This window comes from Oppia nitens, unplaced genomic scaffold (genome assembly GCF_028296485.1).
Source record: "Oppia nitens isolate AA-2021 unplaced genomic scaffold, nextdenovo-longstitch-racon4-pilon3 scaffold5_pilon_pilon_pilon, whole genome shotgun sequence".
Classification (NCBI taxonomy): domain Eukaryota; kingdom Metazoa; phylum Arthropoda; class Arachnida; order Sarcoptiformes; family Oppiidae; genus Oppia; species Oppia nitens.
In genome coordinates, this window is record NW_026533243.1 from 2,006,373 (window position 1) to 2,031,767 (window position 25,395).

General features: G+C 26.1%; 8 protein-coding genes across 8 annotated transcripts; 5 read left to right on the forward strand and 3 right to left on the reverse strand.

Moving 5' to 3' along the window:
* Positions 1-654: 654 nt before the first annotated feature.
* On the forward strand, positions 655-2,480 carry LOC128961325 (transmembrane protein 242-like; the record flags this gene model as incomplete). The annotated part of the gene is made up of 5 exons (XM_054307547.1): positions 655-672; positions 1,727-1,864; positions 1,939-2,039; positions 2,102-2,242; positions 2,328-2,480. Coding segments are annotated over exons 2-5 (504 nt in total), but the record flags the coding sequence as incomplete, so codon positions are not given.
* Positions 2,481-2,606: 126 nt separating this feature from the next.
* LOC128960969 (uncharacterized) lies at positions 2,607-3,927 on the reverse strand. The gene is made up of 3 exons (XM_054307157.1): positions 3,372-3,927; positions 3,127-3,304; positions 2,607-3,061 (listed from the first exon to the last, which is right to left on the reverse strand). Exons 2-3 carry the CDS (start codon positions 3,268-3,270, stop codon positions 2,720-2,722), a joined length of 486 nt encoding a protein of 161 aa, XP_054163132.1. The 5' UTR covers positions 3,271-3,304; positions 3,372-3,927; the 3' UTR covers positions 2,607-2,719.
* Positions 3,928-5,977: 2,050 nt separating this feature from the next.
* Positions 5,978-7,402, forward strand: LOC128960993 (dehydrogenase/reductase SDR family member on chromosome X-like). The gene is made up of 2 exons (XM_054307183.1): positions 5,978-7,089; positions 7,180-7,402. The coding sequence occupies exons 1-2, from the start codon at positions 6,193-6,195 to the stop codon at positions 7,384-7,386; spliced, it is 1,104 nt and encodes a 367-aa protein (XP_054163158.1). The 5' UTR covers positions 5,978-6,192; the 3' UTR covers positions 7,387-7,402.
* A 196-nt stretch (positions 7,403-7,598) lies between these two features.
* LOC128961288 (anaphase-promoting complex subunit 15-like) lies at positions 7,599-8,223 on the reverse strand. The gene has a single exon (XM_054307506.1). It carries the CDS (start codon positions 8,068-8,070, stop codon positions 7,738-7,740), a length of 333 nt encoding a protein of 110 aa, XP_054163481.1. The 5' UTR covers positions 8,071-8,223; the 3' UTR covers positions 7,599-7,737.
* A 244-nt stretch (positions 8,224-8,467) lies between these two features.
* LOC128961205 (sodium- and chloride-dependent glycine transporter 1-like) lies at positions 8,468-10,979 on the forward strand. Its single transcript, XM_054307416.1, has 12 exons — positions 8,468-8,654; positions 8,719-8,763; positions 8,831-8,917; positions 8,985-9,009; positions 9,076-9,111; positions 9,183-9,292; positions 9,362-9,572; positions 9,704-9,916; positions 9,984-10,320; positions 10,391-10,597; positions 10,666-10,830; positions 10,899-10,979. The coding sequence occupies exons 1-12, from the start codon at positions 8,510-8,512 to the stop codon at positions 10,977-10,979; spliced, it is 1,662 nt and encodes a 553-aa protein (XP_054163391.1). The 5' UTR covers positions 8,468-8,509.
* Positions 10,980-14,156: 3,177 nt separating this feature from the next.
* LOC128961206 (sodium- and chloride-dependent glycine transporter 1-like) lies at positions 14,157-16,724 on the reverse strand. Its single transcript, XM_054307417.1, has 12 exons — positions 16,508-16,724; positions 16,398-16,442; positions 16,244-16,330; positions 16,132-16,156; positions 16,037-16,072; positions 15,858-15,967; positions 15,577-15,788; positions 15,235-15,503; positions 14,838-15,174; positions 14,568-14,774; positions 14,306-14,470; positions 14,157-14,237 (listed from the first exon to the last, which is right to left on the reverse strand). The coding sequence occupies exons 1-12, from the start codon at positions 16,650-16,652 to the stop codon at positions 14,157-14,159; spliced, it is 1,719 nt and encodes a 572-aa protein (XP_054163392.1). The 5' UTR covers positions 16,653-16,724.
* Positions 16,725-21,422: 4,698 nt separating this feature from the next.
* LOC128961207 (uncharacterized) lies at positions 21,423-23,339 on the forward strand. Its single transcript, XM_054307418.1, has 2 exons — positions 21,423-21,702; positions 22,720-23,339. The coding sequence occupies exons 1-2, from the start codon at positions 21,423-21,425 to the stop codon at positions 23,337-23,339; spliced, it is 900 nt and encodes a 299-aa protein (XP_054163393.1).
* Positions 23,340-24,256: 917 nt separating this feature from the next.
* Positions 24,257-25,273, forward strand: LOC128961810 (alpha-crystallin B chain-like). The gene is made up of 3 exons (XM_054308092.1): positions 24,257-24,526; positions 24,586-24,874; positions 24,954-25,273. The coding sequence occupies exons 1-3, from the start codon at positions 24,375-24,377 to the stop codon at positions 25,098-25,100; spliced, it is 588 nt and encodes a 195-aa protein (XP_054164067.1). The 5' UTR covers positions 24,257-24,374; the 3' UTR covers positions 25,101-25,273.
* The last annotated feature ends 122 nt before the right edge of the window (positions 25,274-25,395 follow it).

Sequence of the window (25,395 nt, forward strand, 5' to 3'; positions counted from 1 at the left end):
TTAAGTTGTCATTTGAGAGCCAAAAATACATTAATAATAAATAATTAAATAAATAATAAAAACAAATATTATAATTCAATTAAACTAAATATTGATATTTACAACAAAAAACAAATGTATTAACAAATAATATGACACTAAATGATATGTAAAAATCATTTAAACAAATTGTGTTTTTTGTTTGTAATCTTCAAAAAAAATAAATAAATAAAATTCACTGAAAATAATAATAATTATTACGATATTATAAATATCTGGCAATCAATTGATAATACCGTCGATGCCGTCACAATAAAACATCACCGAAACAATTGGTGTCCAAACATATTATATGATAATATCAAACAACACTCAATTGATTGCCATTATGTTTACAGTCAATGATTATTATTATTATTATTATTATTAAAAATATACTCTATTTTTATAGCAATGAAAACAGTATTCAATTGACTCATTCATTCATTCAATCACTCACTCACTCAGTCACTACTCATTGCAATCTTATAGAGTCTCTATGACTGCTGTTGTTATTATTGTTTAATACATTAGCAAACCTATGGTAACACTCATTGTTTGAATAGTTTTGTTCATATAATATATTATATTATTATATTTAATGTATATTTTTTTGAGGGTTTTATTTTTGGACACAACTTTCACATATAACAGGTATGACTGTATTAATTAAATTCTACTTTAATGTACAGTATAAAATAATAATTCAATCAATTGAGAAAAAAATAGCGCTAGAGATCCTCATTTTAGTATTATGGGTAATACTAGAGGTCCTGTACTACTACTTGACATTAGTTTACATTTGATATCTATGGTAACTAAATATTTGGTCAACTTTTTTGACACTACTCTTAAATTACGTTATCATATTTAGTGCTTACACAATAGCTTAATAGCAATAAATATGATAACGTAATTTAAGAGTAGTGTCAAAAAAGTTGACCAAATATTTAGTTACCATAGATATCAAATGTAAACTAATGTCAAGTAGTAGTACAGGACCTCTAGTATTACCCATAATACTAAAATGAGGATCTCTAGCGCTATTTTTTCTCAATTGATTGAATTATTATTTTATGTAATGTAATGTATTTTTGTTCAACAATTTAATGGTTACATGTCTTAGTAAACACACATAACATAAACTATACATTTGTTATAATCATCGAAATGTGTTAAATGTTAGCTTAAATAGTACTACAGTTAATAGATTTTAGTTAAACATCGAAACATAGAAAAACAGGTTATTTGTTGTTCTTAAACATAGACTCTTAAGCAATGGTTTTAATATACATTACAAACAATTCATACAATGGTTGACTCAAAAGTCTTTTATAATTTATTTAATAAATAAAATATTTAAAAATAATTGAAAGAAAAAAAACAAATTAGTTTAACTATAATTTAATTTTGTTATTTCTAATCCATAGATATAGAGTATAATGAGTGCTAATACAAGTAGTATTAATGTAAAAACCCAATTAAATAATTATATTAATTTTAGTGCTATCTATTGGTTGATTAAAACATTTTATTTGTTTTATTTATAATATATTCAATGTATTGCATAATACAGTAGTGTCTAAAACATGTGATTCAATGATTGAATAATATTTTTTCTAAAAAAAAGTTTTATGATTAATAATTTGGTTAAATATTCTGTAAGTTTTTACGTCCAAAGTATCAATCATTTATTAAAATTTATTAGTTAAACATCAATTAAAATATGATAATCTAATGGATAAATTAGACAAACAAACAAATGAAACAATAAATGGTTTATCAAACACTTTAGACAATAAAATTGTCGACAAAACAAATGGCAAACGAAATAATAAATATTTAGGTATTTATATTTTATTATTAAATGTTTGCAATTATCTAAATTATGAATATCTATCACTTTGTTTGATCCAAAAGAAATGGCATTCATGTCATGTGTTGCCGGAGCGGGTCTTTTGTTTGGCTTTTCGACGGCTTTGTCCAGCGCTAAGAAAAAAGATGTCAACGCTTTTGATAAAGTTTGGTATAATTTTTAATAGTTTTTCGTACCATTTGTATCATAGAATTAATGTATTTGTAGGGCATTTCAATTGTCCGTACAGTTGGTACCGAAAGTGGCGGTTCATTAGCAATGAGAGCACTACTTTGGGGATCAGTTTACGCGTGCACTGGATTTGGACTCTTATGCTTTACTGTCTGGAAAGCAATCGGTGTCAATGATGTCAGTTTTGATCACTTATTGACTAATAATAATAATAATAATAGTTGTTTAACATATGGTTTATATCTTATTATTATAAAATTAGTTACAAGAATTTCGCCAAAAAGTGGGCACTTATTTGCCGCGACTGACACCCGAAGTACATACTAGTCGTACGGATTTCTCATCACTTCAAGATCTATTGCAATACATCATCGATGAGGATAATAGCAAACAACGATCAGACAAAAATGTTGAAAATAACACAAAAAACGATTAGTTAACAATTTTTTTATAATTTAAATTAATGATTTGACTTGTTTTTGTGTACAAATTGTAAATCAATTCATACAATGATTGATTATAATATCATATATAAAAATATATACTGTATATATATATTTAACAAAAAAATATGATTAAAAAATAATTAACATCTAAACAGTATGTTATGTCATGAATTACAATAAAATAATTTCAGCGATAATGCAATGATAACTACGGCCAAGAAATTTTTTGTCTCTTTTGATTATCACTTGACTGCGGAAGTGATTGTTTTAAGTCAATTGTCTGATGATTTGTATTATTATTTGCGATATAATTATTATTATTAATTTTCAATTTCTTGCTATTAATTTCATGATTAGTAATTTCTTCACATTTTCTTTTGTTTTTAAAGTTTTTATTGCAATCAATTTGTTTGTTTTTCAGACGACAACCCATCCGATTATCACTATATTGTCTTTGTGGTAACGGTAGGATTACTTTGTTGTATAATTCAATCATATTTGAGTACTCGTAACCATTGAGAACATCCTCTTTGGCCAGACTTAGATGTTTCTGAAGAGATGGACAATAATGACATATAAAAAACAAATCTAATGGTTATACAGATAAACACAAACCTTATGCAACACATGTTGTAACTCATGTTTGGACATCAACTCTGGATGACATAACTTTGGTTGACTGCAGTAACCATCATCTCTGAGATCTTCTTCGCTTTCATCGCCAGTGTGTGAACAGTGACCGGACTGCCAGTCAAACATGATTTAGATAAGAGATCGCCGCAAATATTTGGGACTAATGGTTAGGAAATTATAAATAAATTTAAAGACAAATACAAAACAAAAGTTTAGGATTTGTTTACAATAATATAAAAATCATTGAATGTGTGTTATATGTGACGCATGCGTACAACAGTGTGTTTGGACACCAGTTTTGAAAAATATAGCAATTTTTGCGATCAAATTATTCATTCAATGAAATAGTTGTCTCACAAAACAGGTCTCAAATATATTGAATACATATAATAAAAGCCATTCACAGTGTGTGGTGTTTTAACGTCATATTATTAATACTGTTAATATCRATGGCATACGTGATGTTAAACCCCTTTTGGCTATTATTTGCTTTCAAACACCCAATAAGTTTGCTTTTCATATCATAAATAATATAATTTAATATTTATTTTTTTTGTCTATTTTGTTGTTCAGAAATATCAATTAACTATTGAATAGACTATAAAATTACGGAAATTGTTGTTTTAGTAATTTATACGATATATTGTGTGTAATCACGTGTTGAATGTGTTTGGCAATGAATTTTGCAAACATATTGTAAAACAATTATCCATTGAATTGAGTGTCACTTTTCATATGAAATACTGGATTTGTTTCAAACAAATTGTTTGCAACACTCTATTGAAAAGCAGAAAATACAGACACAATGTGTGACTAATTTAATGAAAGACAAAACTTTAGTATTAATATTACTAATAATTGAATAGTATTTGAATGTCTATATAAAAGACAGTATTATAAAACTATTAATTATTGTAAAACTATTTATCAATATTTTTGTCGACAAGTTTTTCTCCACTGTTGACCAGATATGTGGGCAATACTCAACAAATGTGATATATTGATGTGCCTTATGGTCATCGCCAACATTGGTTGGTGGCCTGTATTAGGTGATGAAGACATGGATGTGAATACGGTTTCACCCTATTTTATCGGTTCGGACTCTTGTGTTGGACAGGTCAACAATGAGTACGTTGACTACAGTCGGTGTAATTATGGTACTTGTTTTTTGGCCGACTTCGTGGTGCACGTGTCGGTCAAACCGATTAACGATTCATTCATTGGAAGCACATTCTGTGATTTGAATCCAATAAAGTCTAACTCAAGATTAACAGAATGTGATTACGAAGAGGACAACGGTTTACGATTATTGGCCATTCATTACAATAAGTTTAATAATTTCAAAATGATTTCACCCAATCATAAATCAAGTCTTTCAGTTGGTTTCGACATAAATCTAGATTTGTCTTTTAATTTGGACATCAAATATACTGAAGCGATTTGCAATGAAGAAGAAACAATTAATGAATGTTTTTATAAAAGATGTGATTCAGATAACTTAGAAAAATTACAGGAAAACAATTGTTTGGTATCTCATGTTAACTATATGTTTGGTCAGATAAAAGCCAACCAATCCTACGAGTGTTCACATAATTGGAAAACAACTCATAAAGATATTGTTTATGTCAATGAAATTGCATTTTATCGATCAGTTATTACCGTCGACTTTGACTACATTCACATTGATTACACCAACAGAACCGATGACTTCAATGATAGCAATCACTGTATCTTAGACTGGATTCTCCATATCTATACCATTGCAACTGTTATATCAATTGTATTGATAATAATTATTTTAATATCCATTAAATGTTTTATTGATTCGCGAAAAGATCGCCGAAGACTAAGATTAAGATACCATAAAACAAGTAATGATATGAAGACTAATTATATTGAAGAGTAATTGCTATTAGATTACCTTAAGGTTAACTATTATTTTCTCTGTTGATCTGATTTTTTATTATATTTTAACAAAAAAATAGCTGATTTCTTATTTATAAATTACACTATATTTTTGTCAAATCTCAGTATTGTATATATTTGTATCATAATTAATATTATTTACACTTAAATGTTAGTTTATTAGCTAACAATTTATTTTTATAATAAGTATTATTTAGTAAATTTTTTGTTATTACATATATTAAATTAATCGCCAAATCTATTGCCAAAATACTTAAAACTATTAAAACAAATCAAATGTTAATATTATTTTCTAAGTGCAACAAACAAATAAATTATTGTATTATATAAATAAAAACTATAAAATTGACAAATTGTATTAAACAAAACAAAAACAATATTTGTAATAATTATAATATAAAAAATGTTATCTGATTTTATAATAACAATTATGGGATAATTTATTAATAAATGCAATAATATAAATGACATTATATTTATAATTAATATGAGATAACAAATCAATCGATAATAAGTTTGACTGTAAAACAATAATAATATGAAAACATAATTTGTGTTTTGAATGCATTGGATATACTGTAGTATTAATACATGTTTTGAGAAATAAAAATATTTAGGATTTAAATGTATTGAGTCTATAGTATAGAGTCTATACTCTATAGTCTACACTAAACATTTTCAGAACAAACTCGGTACTTTTTTATTTATGTTACTTATGTTTTTTGTGCTACATTTGGTAATTATAAAAGATACCATATTGTCATGTGTTGTTTAAAAAAATGCGACATCATTTATGTAATTATATAATTATTTAATAGAGATATAGTTACACAAAAAACATATGTAATATACATAAAAAGGGTCCGAGTTTTCGATAGCTCATAAACCGTGTATAAGTCTTGTATTAGTGTTAATAATACTAATAAAAAAGTATATCAAAAGTTCATCACTTGTTTAGTGGGTTATCCATCAGTCAAGTGATGTGTCATTCATTGGCTAACCATTGGGTCAATTAATCACTTGCGACCTCCTTTTGCCACCCAAGAGATCAACTAGAGATTGTCAACTGATCCAAAACAACTGTTTGTCTTTTTATAACTTTTATTTGTTATTTAAGCAACAATGGTATCGATAGTGGATTCGTGGGACGCCTTCAAAGAGCTCGTATATGTCATGTGGACAGCCATTCATCTGTACATTTTGGGTGCCATTTATGTCCTCAAAGAGCTTAACCGCAAGACACAAATAATATCATCAGTGCGTCATCTGTCGACTGATGACACAGATCTACCGAAGAGATTGGACAATAAAGTGGCCATTATTACGGGTGGTTCTCGAGGTATTGGTCTCGAGGCTGCTATTGTTTTATTACTTAAGGGCTGTCACGTCATAATCGCCAGTTCGGCTAATCCTAAGACATTGAATCAATTGACAAATACAATATTAGCCACTGTTAACCAACAAAACACACGCAAAGAAAAGATCGGTAAACTAGAGATATGGCGATTGGATCTCTTGTCTATTAAATCTGTTCAACAATTTGTCGATAAATTTCACTCTTCAGATGTAAAAAATCTCCACTATTTGGTGAACAATGCGGCCATAATGTTTGCACCGAAAAAGGTGACCGACGATGGCTACGAGTCTCACTTTGAGGTAAACTATTTGGGTCATTGTTTGCTCATATGGGCACTCATGCCGGTAATGGTAGCATCGGCCAAACGGTGCGGTCAAAGATCGCGAGTGGTTAATGTTAGCTCATCGACACATTATGCCCGTGACCTCCGTATCAATGATCTACAATCTGAAGATATTTATTCTCCATTTCACGCATACGCTCAGTCAAAGTTGTGTCAAATTATGTTTACATATAGTCTTAACGATTGGTTGGCCACACACCCGATGTCTGGCCAATATATTACTGTAAACTCATTACATCCTGGCGTTGCTTTAACCGAACTATACACCAACGTTTGGTGGGTTAAGATGTTGCCAGCACTGGCCAGGGCTTTATTTCGGGTCAGTTACCAGATATTGAACTCAAAAAATTATCGCTAACTAGATTTGTATTGTATTTTATTTGTTTTGTTGATTTGATTTGTTGTAAAGACATCTAAAGAAGGCGCCGAAACCATTATCTACGCCACGATATCATCCGAGTTGGAGGGAGTCGGTGGCAAATATCTGGAGGACTGCGCTATAATCAAATCATCGCCTTTTTCGTTGAACAAACAATACCAGCAAAAGTTATGGCAAAAGACTTGGCAATTACTTGAAGACCAGATCCATGGTTTACCCAATCCTATTGATAGTTGAAATTATTTACATTAATTTTCCTAAAATTATTTATTTTTATAAACTTTTTTTGGTTTCATATAATATTTCTGTTTAATCAATATTTTCAGTTATTTTTTGACATTTGATACAATCATGCAATCGATATACCGGTAATTGATTTTTATAGAAATTTTATTTAATGTTTATTTTTATACAAATGTTTAATAAATAATATATATTTTATACTGAAATTACAAACTAAACAACAATATGATAGTGTGTTTAATGAATGTTACGATAATTATGACTTAAATGATTGATATAATTATTATATGATTTGATAATCAAATATAAATTGTTTTCATTTAAATTAATCAAACGATTATGACTTTAAAAGTTGGGTGAATTGCCAACGGGTGAGTCGGGATTAAAACCATGAATATCGTCGGCCTCTAAATCTTCCTCATCGTCGTCGTCATCATTATCGTCATCGTCGTCGTCATCTTCATTATCATCGTCTTCTTCTTCTTCCTCTTCAAATTCTTGACTATTAGGCTGTGATGGTATCAGATCCGAGTCACGGGTTTCGATGTCCTGTTGTTGGCTGTTGTGCTCTTTCTCCATAATACTCAGCTCTAGTTCTTCGTCCATTGGTTTGTCCACTTGAAACCAATTGGAGTCCACGTATCGCGGAGTCATAGATGGAAACAATGGCGTAACCATTTCGGTGGCCTATAATCGGGCGGACACTTAATAAAGTGGTTTAATATAAGTAATCAATTGATTGATAGGTTATTATGAATTCAATTATTGAAAAAATAAAAACAACTTTCAATTGAAACGACTCATACTTTTTTGATCACAAAATACGTCCGATTTTCTAGTTTTGTATTACACTTGTATTACTAATAACTTTATAATAAGTTTCATTAATTTGATAAAAATTTAGAAAATAACTTATTATTATATAAATTTTATTATAACTAAAATATATTATTACATTAAAATATAATTAGTCTATATATGATAGCAATTAATTATTTACTGTAAATATAACAAATTACTGTTTAAAATAGCGCATGAATTCACAAATATTTTAGTATTATTTGATTTATTAATTGAATTGATTTTGATTTAAACAGATATTTAAATTGAGAGTCAAATGGCTAATGAAGTAAATAAAGATAGATCTGTTGCGGTGACCACTGACCTAACAAATAACAAAAACAATAAAAATCCCGAAACTGTCCGCTGGTCATCAAAAGTTGAGTTTATACTGACCTGTCTTAGCTATGTTATCGGCTTCGGTATGTATCTGATCATAAAATAGGCTTTTTATCAAATAAATCAATGAATAATTTATATTTTAAGGAAATATTTGGAGATTTCCATACATATGCTATAAAAACGGCGGCGGTATGTGTTTCAGTCAATTTGATGACATCAATAATAATCGCAAATTAATAGTTTCATCAATTTTTAGGTGCATTTCTTATACCGTATTTTCTGAGTCTGGCTTTTATTGGATATCCAGTGATTATCTTAGAGATGACTTTAGGACAGTATTCATGTAATATTAAAGTTATTTGTATCTAATTTATAACTTAAAAATTAAGCTATTTTAATTGTATTTATAGCTAAAGGAAAAGTCAGTGTCTGGAAGTAAGTATTATTTAAATATTTAATATTTAACCTTTTTAAAATTTAATTATTTTAAATTTCAAACAGATTTATGCCTATCTTTAAGGGCATTGGCTATTCAATGTATGTTTAGATATTTTATCAATATTATATTTTAAATAAAATTATTAATATTAATCAAATAAACATTTCAGGTTAATTATGGTATCGGTTCAGGCGCTCTACTATAACGTATTGATTGGTTGGTCTTTCCGGTACTTTTTTGCCTCAATTACTATTAATGAATTACCGTGGAAGTCATGCAGTAATAAAACTTCATATGATTTTGTTTTTATTATCTATAAAATAATATATTTAATTATTAAATATTAAGATCACTCGTGGAATACTGAGGAATGTAAGGCCGGGTATGTGAACGGCAGTGCTAAGAGTCCCAGTGATGAATACTTCCACTGGAAAATACTGGATATCAATGAAAACATTGATGACATTAGTCAATTGAATTGGTCAATGGTTGGGTGTCTGCTTATCGCTTGGATCTTATGTTTTTTATACTATTCAATGGAGTCAAAAGTGTTGGCAAAGTATAAAATCAATTGATATTTTTTTAAATCAAATATTTTAGATTATATAATATTTATCTGTAATTTATCAAAAAGGTGTCATATTTGACAACTATATTTCCGTACATTTGTCTTATAATATTATTTTTAAGAGGCATAGTAATGGAGGGCGCGTGGAATGGTATCAAATTTTATATAAACCCAGATTTTAGTAAACTGTTAACATTAGGCATTTGGGTGGACGCCTGTCAACAAATATTTTTTTCATTGGGCATAGCGTGGGGTACTATCATAACTTTGGCCAGTTATAATGATTTTGAAAACCATGTAATTAGAGACGCCACTATTATAGCACTGGGCAATAGGTTTAGCCATTAATTAAAAAAATATATGAAATAAAATGAATAACATAATAAAATATTTTCATTAAAGCTTCACAAGTATTTGGGCCGGTTTTGTTATGTTTGCATACATGGGTGCCGTCGCCCATAAACGTGGTGTTAGTGTTGCCGATGTAGCCGTAAATGGCTCGGGACTGGCATTTATGATGTATCCCGAAGCAGTTGCTATGTTTCCTTGGGGACAGTTATTCTCATTTATTTTCTTTTTGATGCTAATAATGCTAGGATTAGGTTCTCAAACACCAAATATTGAAAGTGTATTATCAGCTCTAATGGAGTTTAACCCGAAAAGTCGAAAATATCGCATTTGGTTATTGGGTTTAGTTTGCTTTATAGGATTTATATGTGGATTAATCTTCTGTAATAGAGTACAGTGTTTTGTCATTATTTTTATTATTACATTATTATCGGTAATTCATTTTTTAATGCAATTTTAAGGCTGGGATGTATTGGTTTGTAATATTCAATGACTTCGTTGCCTCGACATCAGCAATGTTTGTGGCTTTGGTTGAAGTGGTATCCATTGCATGGGTTTACGGTATCGACAAATTTGCGGATCACATCAAAGAGATGGTCGGACACCATATTAAGCCCAAAATAGTCTGGAAAATAGTTTGGTTATATATTACACCCATAATCTTATTTGTAAGTACAGTATTATACTTACAAATACCGTAATATTTAATTTGATACAAAAAAAATTAACAAAACAGGTATTACTAATCATAACAATGTTGTCAACTGAAGCGCCTGAATATCGGGGCTATATTTTTCCCAAATGGACGATCATTTTTGGTTGGATTATCATTGTTGCACAGGTTATCCCAATACCGATAGTCAGTGTTTATTATTTATATGTTTGCTATAAAAATAAATCTGTAAGTAATGTATATCTAAATTCATCAAAAAAGTATTTTATTAATTATTTTATGTTTACTGTATTTAGGGAATAAAAGAGGTGTCAAATCCAAATATTTTATGGAAATCTCAAGACTTAAAATCTGATGTAATTTCTCCTCAAACTTAACTCAGTATTATCTTATATTTAATTATTTTTCAATTATATATTAAACTTTTAATTTAGACTAAATTTTATTAGATTCTGTATTTTATATTATAATATAATTTAAAAGACAATTTTTGATCTGATTAAAAGCCAATGTAATTTTAATTTGTTTTTTAAATTAGAATGATTTTCTAATTAATCTTTTGATAATATCTATAAAATGATAGTATTTATACAATAGTAAAATAAAAATAATTATAAAATACTGTAATTAAAAAATTACTATTAGTAAATTTATGTATAAATGATTAGCAAATTAATATAATTTTCGTAACTTATTAGATAATTTATTTTACAGTATATCTACAAGTTAATTGCTATTATTATAATATTAAAAACACATTGTATTACTTGTAGACTAATATGATATGTCTGTCTATTTTTAAATTAATATCTGACGCAATTTCTCCGCAAACTTAATATTATCTCAATTTTTTTTATAAATTTTTAATTACAGTATATTTTTAATTTCGACTTAAGTTTTACTCTATTTTTATATACTTTATATTATAATATAATTAATAGAGTAATAAATAATCTGATTAACTAAAAGTCAATATATATACACATTTTATTTTGCAGTTAAGTATAAAAATTATATATTCAATACATAAAAGTAAAAGCATTCAGACATAAGATATTTATTTAAAAAAAAAAACACTTTTTATACAATAAAAGTCAATGATATGAAAATTGAAAAAAATGATTAATTATTTTAATATTTTTAAAATAAATGATTAGTGAAGCAATTATGATGTTTTTTGTGACATATAGTCGTAAATAGAGACACATATTATTGCAAAGATAAAGACGAAACAAAAGATAATGACTAACCAGAAGGCAATCATATCAGAGGCAAACCAATCAACGGATGAATTACCAGAAGTCTGTTGTATAGATTCGCTGATAATCGGATCATCAGATTTTGATAATTGATTCGGTGGTAAATATGATGGACAATGAAAGATGGGTTTTGTTGGTAAGATATCTTTGGTTTTGCGAAAGGCATCCAAATAAAGACCTTTCAATTTGAGACTAAAGAATACTTGATTTCTTTCGTTTCGCTTCTCAAATACCATTGTTTGTGGACACCATAGCGACCGGTTCTTGGGTATGACCACAACCAGCCAACACGGAATAAACCACATGTCTGTTCCGGTTTGATCTAACTTTGAATAGTTGACAAACATTTCATTATCTTTAACTTTAGTCTTGAATTGTATGTCAATGTAAACCATATGATGGCTGATATTCTTGATTATTACCCAATGAAGTTGAACGCCACCCGACATGAAGTACACTTCATTCCTCTGAGTTCCGCACACTTTGTGTGAATCGTACCAATTGCTGATTATGTCCGACGAGTTGGTCGCCAACTCAACGGTTTTCTCATTAATACTTTTGTTGACATCGTATGTCTTGTATCTAACGGTAAGTTTGGCGTCAAATCTTAATATCAAACAAGTGATTGACCTATCGATCAGATAATTTGGTCTATTCTTACTCTTCTTTTTCTTATTCTTAGTATTCTTTGGTCCACTTTTTGTCATCAATTCAATTACATTTGTCTTATCATTGTTTGTCTCATTCATTATTGATTGGACACCAATTATTGGTGAACTTGTATTATCTATTAATGTGATAATCATTACGCTATCATTCATAGTCATCTGCGGTTCATATATTTGTTCATTTAGTGTCTCATTGACTGAAACACCAGTTTTATTGCTATATTTTTGCCAATTGTCTGACAATTTGTTTTTGTTTGATACAAACCAAACGAGTCCATCACCGATGACCACATCGGGTCCGATCGGCAACACATAGTCTGGTCCTCTAATATCACATTCAAATGATGCTGTGGTCAGTGATATCAAAGTTATTGATATCAATAGTGATATCGTTATTGAACTCATGCTTACAGTTCAAGCAATTGAGTGATAAATGTGTTAATGAATGACAAAAACCAATGCTTTCTAATAATTTTTTTATAAGTTTTATAAGTAGACGATGTGCTAAAAAGGGATCTTAAAGTCAATATAAAAATTTTAAAAAATAGATTAACAATTAAGTAAAAGTTATTTATTTCTAATAATTTTCAGTAAAACAAATGTTAAATTATCTTATTTTATTGTATAATATTAAATATTATAATATTATGATGAAAAATTTCGGTTAAAACCATTATCAGTTAGAATTAATTTACAATACAAAAACAGCAATTAATATCAGCATTTATAAAACAACAATATTTATATAATTTTAAATTTTATAATGTTAAATTGTTTTACTGAATTTTTAATTTTATAATTTGTATGCTTTTTTTGTTTAAAATAAAAAAGTTAAGTATCAAAATGTTGATAACGAGTTAAATATTTTTGTAAATATGCTTATTATTATATGATTCACTCATAAAGTATATCTATATTTAGGTCATATACAGGCTGTAAATGAGCAAAATATTATGTAAATTACAGCTCATTAGTAAAATATTAAAAAAAACTTTAAATGTATACTCTAATAATAAACACTTATTGTCTTATATTTCATCTCATTTTACACACTAATTGTTTAAATCTATGCATATTATACACTACTGTTTTACAGTGACTGTATAGTCAAATGTGATTTCAAGTTGTAATACTGTTTGACTCAAAAAAATAAAAAAATATATATAATATAACTTATGAGACAACTATCTTATTATATTAATTTAAAAATAGACAGACATATCATATTAGTCTACAAGTAATACAATGTGTTTTTAATATTATAATAATAGCAATTAACTTGTAGATATACTGTAAAATAAATTATCTAATAAGTTACGAAAATTATATTAATTTGCTAATCATTTATACATAAATTTACTAATAGTAATTTTTTAATTACAGTATTTTATAATTATTTTTATTTTACTATTGTATAAATACTATCATTTTATAGATATTATCAAAAGATTAATTAGAAAATCATTCTAATTTAAAAAACAAATTAAAATTACATTGGCTTTTAATCAGATCAAAAATTGTCTTTTAAATTATATTATAATATAAAATACAGAATCTAATAAAATTTAGTCTAAATTAAAAGTTTAATATATAATTGAAAAATAATTAAATATAAGATAATACTGAGTTAAGTTTGAGGAGAAATTACATCAGATTTTAAGTCTTGAGATTTCCATTCAATATCTGGATTTGACACCTCTTTTATTCCCTAATTACAGTAAACATAAAATAATTAATAAAATACTTTTTTGATGAATTCAGATATACATTACTTACAGATTTATTTTTATAGCAAACATATAAATAATAAACACTGACTATCGGTATTGGGATAACCTGTGCAACAATGATAATCCAACCAAAAATGATCGTCCATTTGGGAAAAATATAGCCCCGATATTCAGGCGCTTCAGTTGACAACATTGTTATGATTAGTAATACCTGTTTTGTTAATTTTTTTGTATCAAATTAAATATTACGTTTATGAACTTTTTAATTACGGTAAGACAGGTATTTGTAAGTATAATACTGTACTTACAAATAAGATTATGGGTGTAATATATAACCAAACTATTTTCCAGACTATTTTGGGCTTAATATGGTGTCCGACCATCTCTTTGATGTGATCCGCAAATTTGTCGATACCGTAAACCCATGCAATGGATACCACTTCAACCAAAGCCACAAACATTGCTGATGTCGAGGCAACGAAATCATTGAATATTACAAACCAATACATCCCAGCCTTAAAATTGCATTAAAAAATGAATTAATAATGTAATAATAAAAACAATGACAAACTCTGTACCCTATTACAGAAGATTAATCCACATATGAATCCTATAAAGCAAACTAAACCCAATAACCAAATGCGATATTTTTGACTTTTCGTATTAAACTCCATAAGAGATGTTAATACACTTTCAAGACTTGGTGTCTGAGAACCTAATCCCAACATTATTAGCATAAAAAAGAAAATAAATGAGAATAACTGTCCCCAAGGAAACATAGCCACTGCTTCGGGATACATCATAAATGCCAGTCCCGAGCCTTTTACGGCCACATCGGCAACACTAACACCACGTTCATGAGCGACGGCACCCATGTATGCAAATATAACAAAACCGGCGAAAATGCTTGTGAAGCTTCAGAAAGTAAATATTAATTATTTATTTTTTCATAAATATTATAATAAATTGTTGAACCTATTGCCCAGTGCTATAATAGTGGCGTCTCTAATTACATGATTATCAAAATTATTATAACTGGCCAAAGTTATGATAGTACCCCACGCTATGCCCAATGAAAAAAATATTTGTTGACAGGCGTCCACCCAAATGCCTAATGTTAATAGTTTACTAAAATCTGGGTTTATATAAAATTTGATACCATTCCACGCGCCCTCCATTACTATGCCTCTTAAAAATAATATTATAAGACAAATGTACGGAAATATAGTTGTCAAATATGACACCTATTTTGATGAATTAAATAAAATAATTAACATTTAAAATATTTGGTTTCAAAATTATTAATTAGTCACATACTTTTCCCACACTTTTGACACCTTTGAATAGTATACCAAAACAGATAGTCCAAGCAATAAGCAGACACCCAACCATTGATATATTCAGTTGACTGATATCATTGATGTTTTTATTGATATCGAGTACATTCTCGTGAAAGTACTCATCACTGGGACTCTTAGCACTGCCGTTCACATACCCGGCCTTACATTCCTCAGTATTCCACGAGTGATCTTAATATTAATATATTCAATATATTTAATTAATTAATAGATAATAAAAACTAAATGAAGTTTTATTACTGCATGACTTCCACGGTAATTCATGGATGGTAATGGAGGCAAATAAATACCGAAGAGACCAACCAACCAATACATTATAGTAGACCGACTGAACCGCTACCATAATCAACCTTTAAAGCGTGTTTAATCAATTAAGTCTAATAATTATATTTTAAATGTAATATTTTATCTAAACATACATTGAATATCCAATGCCCTGAAAGATAGGCATAAATCTGTTTGAAATTTAAAATAATTAGAATAAAAATGTGTTAAATAACTAATCAATACTTACTTCCAGACACTGACTTTTCCTTTAGCTATAAAACAATAAAAATATAGATTTTTAAAATTTTATTTCTTATAAGTTAATAAGTTATATACAAATATTTTAATATTAAATTTACATGAATACTGTCCTAAAGTCATCTCTAAGACAATCACTGGATATCCAATAAAAGCCAGACTCAGAAAATATGGTATAAGAAATGCACCTAAAAATTGATGAAACAATTAATTTGTGATTATTATTGATGTCATCTAATTATATGAAACACATACCGCCGCCGTTCTTATAACATATGTATGGAAATCTCCAAATATTTCCTTAAAATATAAATTATTCATTGATTTATTTGATAAAAAGCCTATTTTTATGATCAGATACATACCGAAGCCGATAACATAGCTAAGACAGGTCAGTATGAACTCAATTTTTGATGACCAGCGAACAGATTTTGGATCTTTATTGTTGTTGTCATTTGTTGAGTCAGTGATCACCGCAACTGATCCATCTTTTTTCTTTTCATTTGCCATTTAACTCTAAATAAACTGCAATCTAAATAACTGTTTAAACCGTAAGTAACTCATATAAATCAATTGATAATAATTCACGAACTATTTTATACAATAATTTATTCTAATTATTAATATTTATAGACTATCTACTGTACGTTAATTTATACATTGATTAAATCCATACAATTAAATATATTAATGACGCGATTAATGAATTATAGTATTGTTTGACGCGTGCTTTATAATACAATAGTGAATTATTATACAATATTTGTCATATTATACAAACTGTGCATTTTATTATAAGAAAATTATTTGTGTTATTTTAGTAAATAAATTCAATTTAGTCAATCCTATTCTAACCTATGTATTGTACAGTACAATACATAGGATTGACTAAATTTGAACAATTTGTACTTATATGAAATCTCAAAATATTTTCATTACTTTATGTATAAATATTTTAGGTTTGTTGTGTTTAATTTTTTGTTGTTATTGAAGACATAGTTAATTATTGTAATCACTGATTGTTAATAATAATTATTATATAATTTGTAGACAAATGTATTAGAAATATTAAAGAATTATATTTAAAAATTAGGGAAACAAAGTTTATAAACTATTTAAATAAATAAGTTTAATGTATTTTGAAACAATATGCAAAACATTATACAAATATTACAAATGTATAAATATTAATTAAAGAATTTAAAAATAGTAATTGATTTTTTATAAAAATAAAAAATAATGGATTAAATGTTTGCGATAAACAAATTATAAAATTTTTTAGTTGTATTTTTACGCTTTGAAACAACAGATGAGTTGGTGTTGAATGTGTCGGTTGAGTGTCGGGTAAGAAATCAATTGATTTAAATGTTTGTTTCGATATTAATGGCATCGGTTGTGGTTTAAGTCAACCAACACATGAGTTACGTGTTTGTGTTGATTGACTCGATTGAGGTTTTGTTGGGATAATCGATGAGTTAATTGTTAATTGAGTGTAAATGAATCGATCGGTTAAAGTTCGTGTCTTTTTTTTTGACCGCCGTTTGTATAAACAAATGATAAGAAATACATCAAATATGATCCAAAAGACTCCAAATCTAATTAAAACAAATCTATTATTACATTATTATTATTGTCCGGTTTGTGTTCATTATCAATGCTATTAAAACAATGTCCAGCAATAGACTGCAGTTTACTTTCGGAGCAATTGTTATATAACTTAATATTTGTCTTTTTTTAGATACATGTGGTTTTGAGAGAGACATACAATATCCACGATATAGTCATTTATTATAATACTATTGAAATTTTAAAAATGAATTTAATTTACTATTAATTTTAAATAAACAATTTTTCTGTGACAGTAAATGTTATATTTTTTAATTTTAATATTGTATTACAAATCATACGGTATATACGGTATTATATACATGTTTTTGTTATTAATTGTTTATATTATATGCTATAGTATTGAAGTGAATTATTATCAATAATAGTTAATATGAAGAATATTTGTATTAATTAATATATTGTATATTCTTTACTTTATGTCCTACACTGTTGTCTCGCTATTAAATCTATAACTATTTTTTGTATATCATTTTTCTTTAGTTTTAATTAGTTTAGGTTAGGTTAGGTCGCGCGGGATAACTATGTAGGACCTAAAGTAAAGAACACCCTTTATATTTTGTACAAACATTATTAAATTATCAATTTATTTAAATTATAATAATTACTAGTTAGATCTCCACGTAATAAAATGTGTATCAATAGTTAACTCAAAACACGTGCAACAATACTTACGAGCTTATAGTTTATTATAAACAGTATTTTTAATTTTTTATTTAATAAATTAAAATTATTAATAATAGCCAACACATTAAAAGTAATTGTTTGCGTGACACAAATATGACACAAACATTGAACAAATTATATAGTAGTATAGATATAGATGGATAATATAAATATAATTATATTTAAATTAAATTCTGTATTAAAAAGTGTAAATTAGTGCTAAATTATAAGATTTATTATTAATACTATTATAAAATACAGTATTAGTTCAATTCATTGAACTACAGGACAGTAATTATAAGACATCTCAGATATAACATTTCCGCTGCATTTTCTAACTATTTATATCTAATACTATTATCTAATTTTAAATAATCGTAAATTATTTTTTTTTATTCAAAACATTATAGTCAGGATATTATGAGATAAATATATTTTATTGACTTTTGTTGTTAATAAAAAAATAGTAATATAATTATTTTAAATTGAATTTATATGACTGTATAAAATAATGTAATCATATTTTATTTGTTAAAACTTGTAAAACTAATCGCATTTGTTATAACAATCAGAAACTGTTTACAATAATGAATAAGAAAATTTTATTATCATTTTGTTAACTTTAATTTATATTTATATTTGTGTTGTTACGATAAAACCAAACATTATTAGTTGGTTTTCAAAATTATAATTGAATTTTATTTAAATTATAGTTCAGATAGTGTTGTATAAATAAACAAACTTTATTTTATGTAATAATTTTATATACAGTAAGTTTATTTATAATTTTTTATACAAAAATAAATTACTTGAATGTAGATATAAATAAAATTATTTGTAAATATAACAAATAAAATTAAAATTTAGAAATACAAATGGAGACTCTATAATGTAATACAATTTAGTTTAGTAATATATTATATAAAATTTAGTATAAATTGTTTAAACATTTATAAGAAAGAGTTAATGTTTAAAAGTTTCAAAATATATTATTTATTATACATAATTAAAATCTCATTTACATTTAATATACACTATTATTAAAACTGTCAATCATTTTGAATATTTAGATGCAATACAATATTTCCGGAAATATTAATCCATGTTTTATTTAATGTTAATATAATATACTGTATATTAATGATTAACGATTAGTAATCTTATTTGAAAATAGATATAATAAATACAGTGTTATGTTATTGAATATGATTACAAATAAAAATATAGACAATAATGTTTAATATTCTATTATTAATTTTAATATTTTATATATTTTATATTTATAAACTTATCTTGTTTTGATATTTTTATAAAGTAATTTTTAAATTTTTTATAAAAATGAATATCTATTAAATAACAAATATAAATGCTATCAAAATTGGATATATTTTTTGTTTTTTTCATTAATCAATCAATCACTTTAACAATTGTATTATCTAAGCATTCAAAATAAAATCAATCAAATATTTCATAATTATTATTCAATTTTTATTTATATAATTATCATGAAAATTAAATTTATTTAAAAATTAATTATATAATTTATAGTATTTAAGTGGAATTTAAAATTTATAACAATTATAAATCAATAAAATTAATAGTGGATTAACTTTTGTTAATTTAATAAAAATTTAGTAATTTTTTTACTAGATTAAAAATATTATTGAACAATTATCGTTAATTATTTAACAATAAAATTTTATACATATAATTATATAATATTTTAATAACATCATTAATAACAATTGAAATTTTTGTTTTTTAATTTATATAATAGTTATAGACTACAACTTAGAGTATTAAGTTTTAACATTTAACATAGTTTTAATAATTTTTACAATTATACAATGCAAATTAATTAAATAATTAAATATAAATAATATTTACTAAATTATAAAAATTGTCAATATTATTTGTAGAAGCTATTTTATTTACAAAATTAAGTTTTAAGTATTAAAAATAAACATATAAATAATAAAATATATGTCAATAGAATAATTATATAATTGTAAAATATTTTTTTCTCAATAAATATGTATTTAGTTAAAATTGATTAACAAATATATATATATTGTATTTCACTCTTAAATTTCATAATACAAACACAAAAGATTTATATTTAATATTAAAAAAGATTAGTTTTACAATAACATAAAAATCTTAATTTTAATGATGAGTTTTCAAAGATTTTATAAAATTAATAAAATAAATTGAAAAGAAAAAACTAGTTTTAGATTTTGACCCAAAAAAAAGTTATTTTCCGCAATATTTTCATTTAAAAAGATTATGTTATATAAGACATATGACTCGTTAAAAATTATAAACATATTTGAAAATAGACTTAAAGTTGTAAAACGAGTCAAAAAAAAAGTGAGATATAGAGAGAGAAAACATATTTTATTATAAATCCATTTCGTGGCTAACATTAGTAACACTCCCGAAGGCTATCCATATAACGGTCTAACGGAAAGACAGCTCTCAATTACAAACCGGGAATCACTTAAAAAAAGTTTTTCATTTCAAACGCACTGGTAGTCTGAAGAAAGAGAGTGAAAGTTTGCTCTGAAAGAGTCAGTCAGTCCTCATTTCAGACAAACTGTGTGAAGGTGTGTATTATATGTATTGGTATTATACTGTAGTTACTCAACAGTGACGATAATATTTGGATTAGAAATAATAAAACAAAAACAAACAAAAAAGTTAATAAAATTTCTTTTATATAATAATTATGTGATTAATGAGAAAAAGATATAATGATATTATATTTTTTTCTCTAGATATTAGAGATTTAATAGCTATTATATTGTAGTGACATTTTTATACTGTTTATATACCTATATATTAAAAATGTGGATAAATAACAAATATTTACTGCTGTTTTGTTTTGTGATTATAATAAGTGTTATAATTGTTGTCGACTCGGCTTCCAATGAGAAGATCACTAAAAAAAAGTCTTCAAATTCAGGACAAAAAATCAAGAAGAAAAATATGACGGCAGAGAAACTGTTGAACTCATCCAATAAAACTATAACATCTTCATCATCGACGACAACCACAGCAACAAAAAGTTTATTATCAATAACAACAGCAAAACCGAAAAAGTCTTCTTCATTGACTAAAAGTAAACAGAAAGCAATGAAAAAGGCTATATTGGGACCAAAGAAACCTAAAGTTCAGCACAAAAGAAGCAAAAATACTGATTTGAAAGCTAAAAGTGCCAAACAATTGATTGACAATTCATCGAAACCCACCATTAAGTTTGCCAATGGTTTGTATTATTTGTCACAAAATATAAATTATTCATAAATATCATAAGTTATTTGATATTTCATAAAAATTTATATAAGTTATATATTTTATAATAAATATTATTATAACGACTAAAAATATCTATAATATTTATAGATTTGTTTAAGCTTAAAAATAATAATTATTATATAATATACAGATATAAAAATTATTAATCATCAGTATATTAAAATATTTAATCTGCATTTAATAAATGACTATTTTAGTACATTTATAATAAATCTGTTTAAAGTTTGTTTTTTAATATTTTATATTTGTGTGATTAGAATTTATGTAAAATTGATAATTTGAAAATTATTAAAATTTTTAAAGGTAAAATTATTACTGATAATTGAATTTAGAAAACTTAAGTTTATTATTATTCATTAAGTTTATTTAAATTTTTATACTGCTGTTTTAATTTATAGTAAAATACTTATAAAATGATAATAAAGCTATAAATTAAAAGTGAAAATATATTATTTATGCCTTTAATAGCGCTGTGATATTTAATTATCAGTAAATAGATTTTTAGTTACTAAAATAATATTTTTAAATATTTTAAAACTTTATAAAAATATATTAACTTAACAAATATACTCCAAATATTTTATAGTATATTATATTTTTGAATTGTTAATATTTATAAATTAATATAAGTACCGGTACTAATATAATATTTATTTATGTCAACAGTAAAAAATACTAATTAATTATACAAACTATATAACTTTATATAAGATACTGTATATTTATTTTATAATGATATATATTTATTTTATTTTTATCTATGCCAATATGTAATTTAAATGAATTTACAAAGATTTATTTAAAAATATAATTCAATATTACTACATAAAGATATAAAATTTATATATAAATATAAAATTATTATCAATAAACTGTATTATAAATGCAAATTAAAACATAAATTAAATTTTAATTTAGTAATCAAAAAGAGTCAAAATAAATAACTTAAAATAAATATTAATAATAGGATTAAGTGCTCAACAAAGAGATAAAACAGTGGAGATAGTGATGGATATATTGGAGACGACAAACACGAGTCAAGACTCAGCTGATTGTATTCGACAAGAATTGGAGAAAGAGTTAGGCTTAAGAAGTAATGTCATACTTTCATCGACACCTTTCATGGAACAGTCGTTTATCAATAATCCCGGTTCTGTGGCCATGCAGTTGGCAGTCAATGGTCTCAATAATAATGATGTACTCATCTCACTGTTTGGACAAATGGGTAGAAGTAGTGGTAGTAGTAGTAGTAGTAGTATCGGTAGCATTATTAGCAATGAGTTTACCGAGAGATCAAACAATTTGATGAAAACCGCACAGAAGTTATCTCCAAAAATAATTGACTCATTAATGAGTACTGATATGAAACAAGAGATTCAAAAGCTGTCGACAAGAGTTGTGAGGAATGCAAAGACTATCCATGAATTAAGCGATCAATTGAGTGAAGTTATTAATGACAAGTTTGGTCCGCATTGGCATACAGTGGTCGGACATAAACAGATGATGTCAGTCGACAATCATCGCAAGACATCAGTGTTTTACATTAATATGGACTTTGGAGACCTAAGAGTATCGGTATTCAAATAATTGCCAATTCATTGGTTAAACAACTCGTGAAAATGCATACAATTCTTGTATATAAAAAAATCTGTGATTTTATAATACTTGTGAACCAATTCTGACAACAAAAATCTTAAATAAATAAAGTGTTATTAAGTATTATAAAACAATTACAAACATATTATTATATAAGTTATATTTAGAGTTATGTAGTGTTAATTATAGTCATTTATTATGCTGTATAATTTTTTTATAGTTAAATATATAATCAAATAAAATTTGACGTTTTATTATAACTTATACTGTATTATATTAATATAATAAAAATACAAAAAGTAAGTTGTTTTTTCATTTAGAAAAATGTTTTAAACTAAAAATATAAATGTTGTTATTTTATTTAGTATAAATAAATAGTCGCAAAATGCAGTTAATCAATTAATCAAACAAAACTGAGATATTGTCATACAATTAATGTCAAATATATGGATAATATCAATAAAGTCCTTAAAAAATGCTAAAATCCAAACATGTATTAGCTCACAGTTACGCGTTTTGTATGAACCCTTCAAAGTTATTGAGAGTCTATTTTGAGAGTTTTCAAAGTAAATGCAAATGTTATTTACAGAATATATTCTGTAAGACAGCGCACAAGTAATTGCTTTTTTTGTTTGGTTGTGTTTGGGTGAGTCCACAGGGGGTCCACGTTTTCAAGTGGTGATCATTAAAAAAAATTTCTGACAATTACTATCTTAAATAAATTAACAAAATTTATTTATTTAATTCACTTTTAATTTTAAAAATAATTTCTAAACAAAAAGAAATAATTACTTTTAAATAAATATAACACATAACGTAATATCAATTGATGAAAGTCGTGGTTATATTTCGTTTATAAGTTTTTATTTTGGTGGCAGAGTTGAGCACATCTTGAAATTATGTGTGACATAACTGGCTATAAAAGGATAATACGATTTAGCTGTTGAATCTCAAAGTGTCGACAAAACGGTTGACAACTAACTAACAAACTCTCTCTCGTTTCTGTCATTTTTCATTTTTGCAAATATGTCGCGCAATGTTATGCCGTTTTTTAACCGCTGGGATTGGGACACATCCCGAGCCTTTGAATCACATTTTGGCCAAAATCTTATGGACGATGACTTCTTTGCGCCGATGGCTTTGACACCCAATTATTATGTGAGACGAAGGCCTTTCGGGTTAGTAATGAAAACTCTTTGTTTGTTCAGAAATAAAATGGCTTTTGTTTGACATTTAGTCGTCAACTAAGTAGTGGACTCAGAAGTCCAATGCAATTGCAATCACAAGAAGTGGTGCCTATTGTGGACAAGTTTCAAGTGATGGTCGATGTATCACACTTTGCACCCGAAGAGATAACTGTCAAGACTATGGAAAACACTGTTGTGGTGACCGCCAGACATGAAGATCGCGCCGATGACTTTGGATACATATCGCGACAATTCTCGCGAAAATATACGTTACCTCCAGATGTCGATCCTTTGGCTGTCACGTCGTCTCTCAGTAGCGAAGGTATCCTTACTGTTCAGGTCTGTAATTAATTTTTTTAAAAATCAATCAAATTATTATTATTATAACATTTTTTTAAAAATAAACTATTTTTTTTAGGCGCCCAGAAAACTACCAGAACTTAAAGAGGGTGAAAGAGCTGTTCCCATAACGATGGTTGAGACACCCAAACCTAAAGAGATAACTGTCCTAAATGAGACACCACCACAACAACAACAAACCCCATCTCAACCACAACAACAATAAATTATCGGCAAATAAAGTGGAGGTCACAAAATAAAACTCAAATTGCTTTTTGAATTTTCATTTAATTATCGATTATTTAATTGTTAAAAACAGTTATCAATTGGTATATAATTAAAATATTATTAAATTTTTTTTAAATAAAAAATAATGGCTGAGATGTTATTACAAAATTATTTGTTATATCCCTTTAAATTTATAATAAATTATAAAATAATTTCTAAAATATTAAATTAAAAAATAAATGTTATTTTATCCGAAATTTTTTTATATTAATTTAAATATAAATGATTTAAAG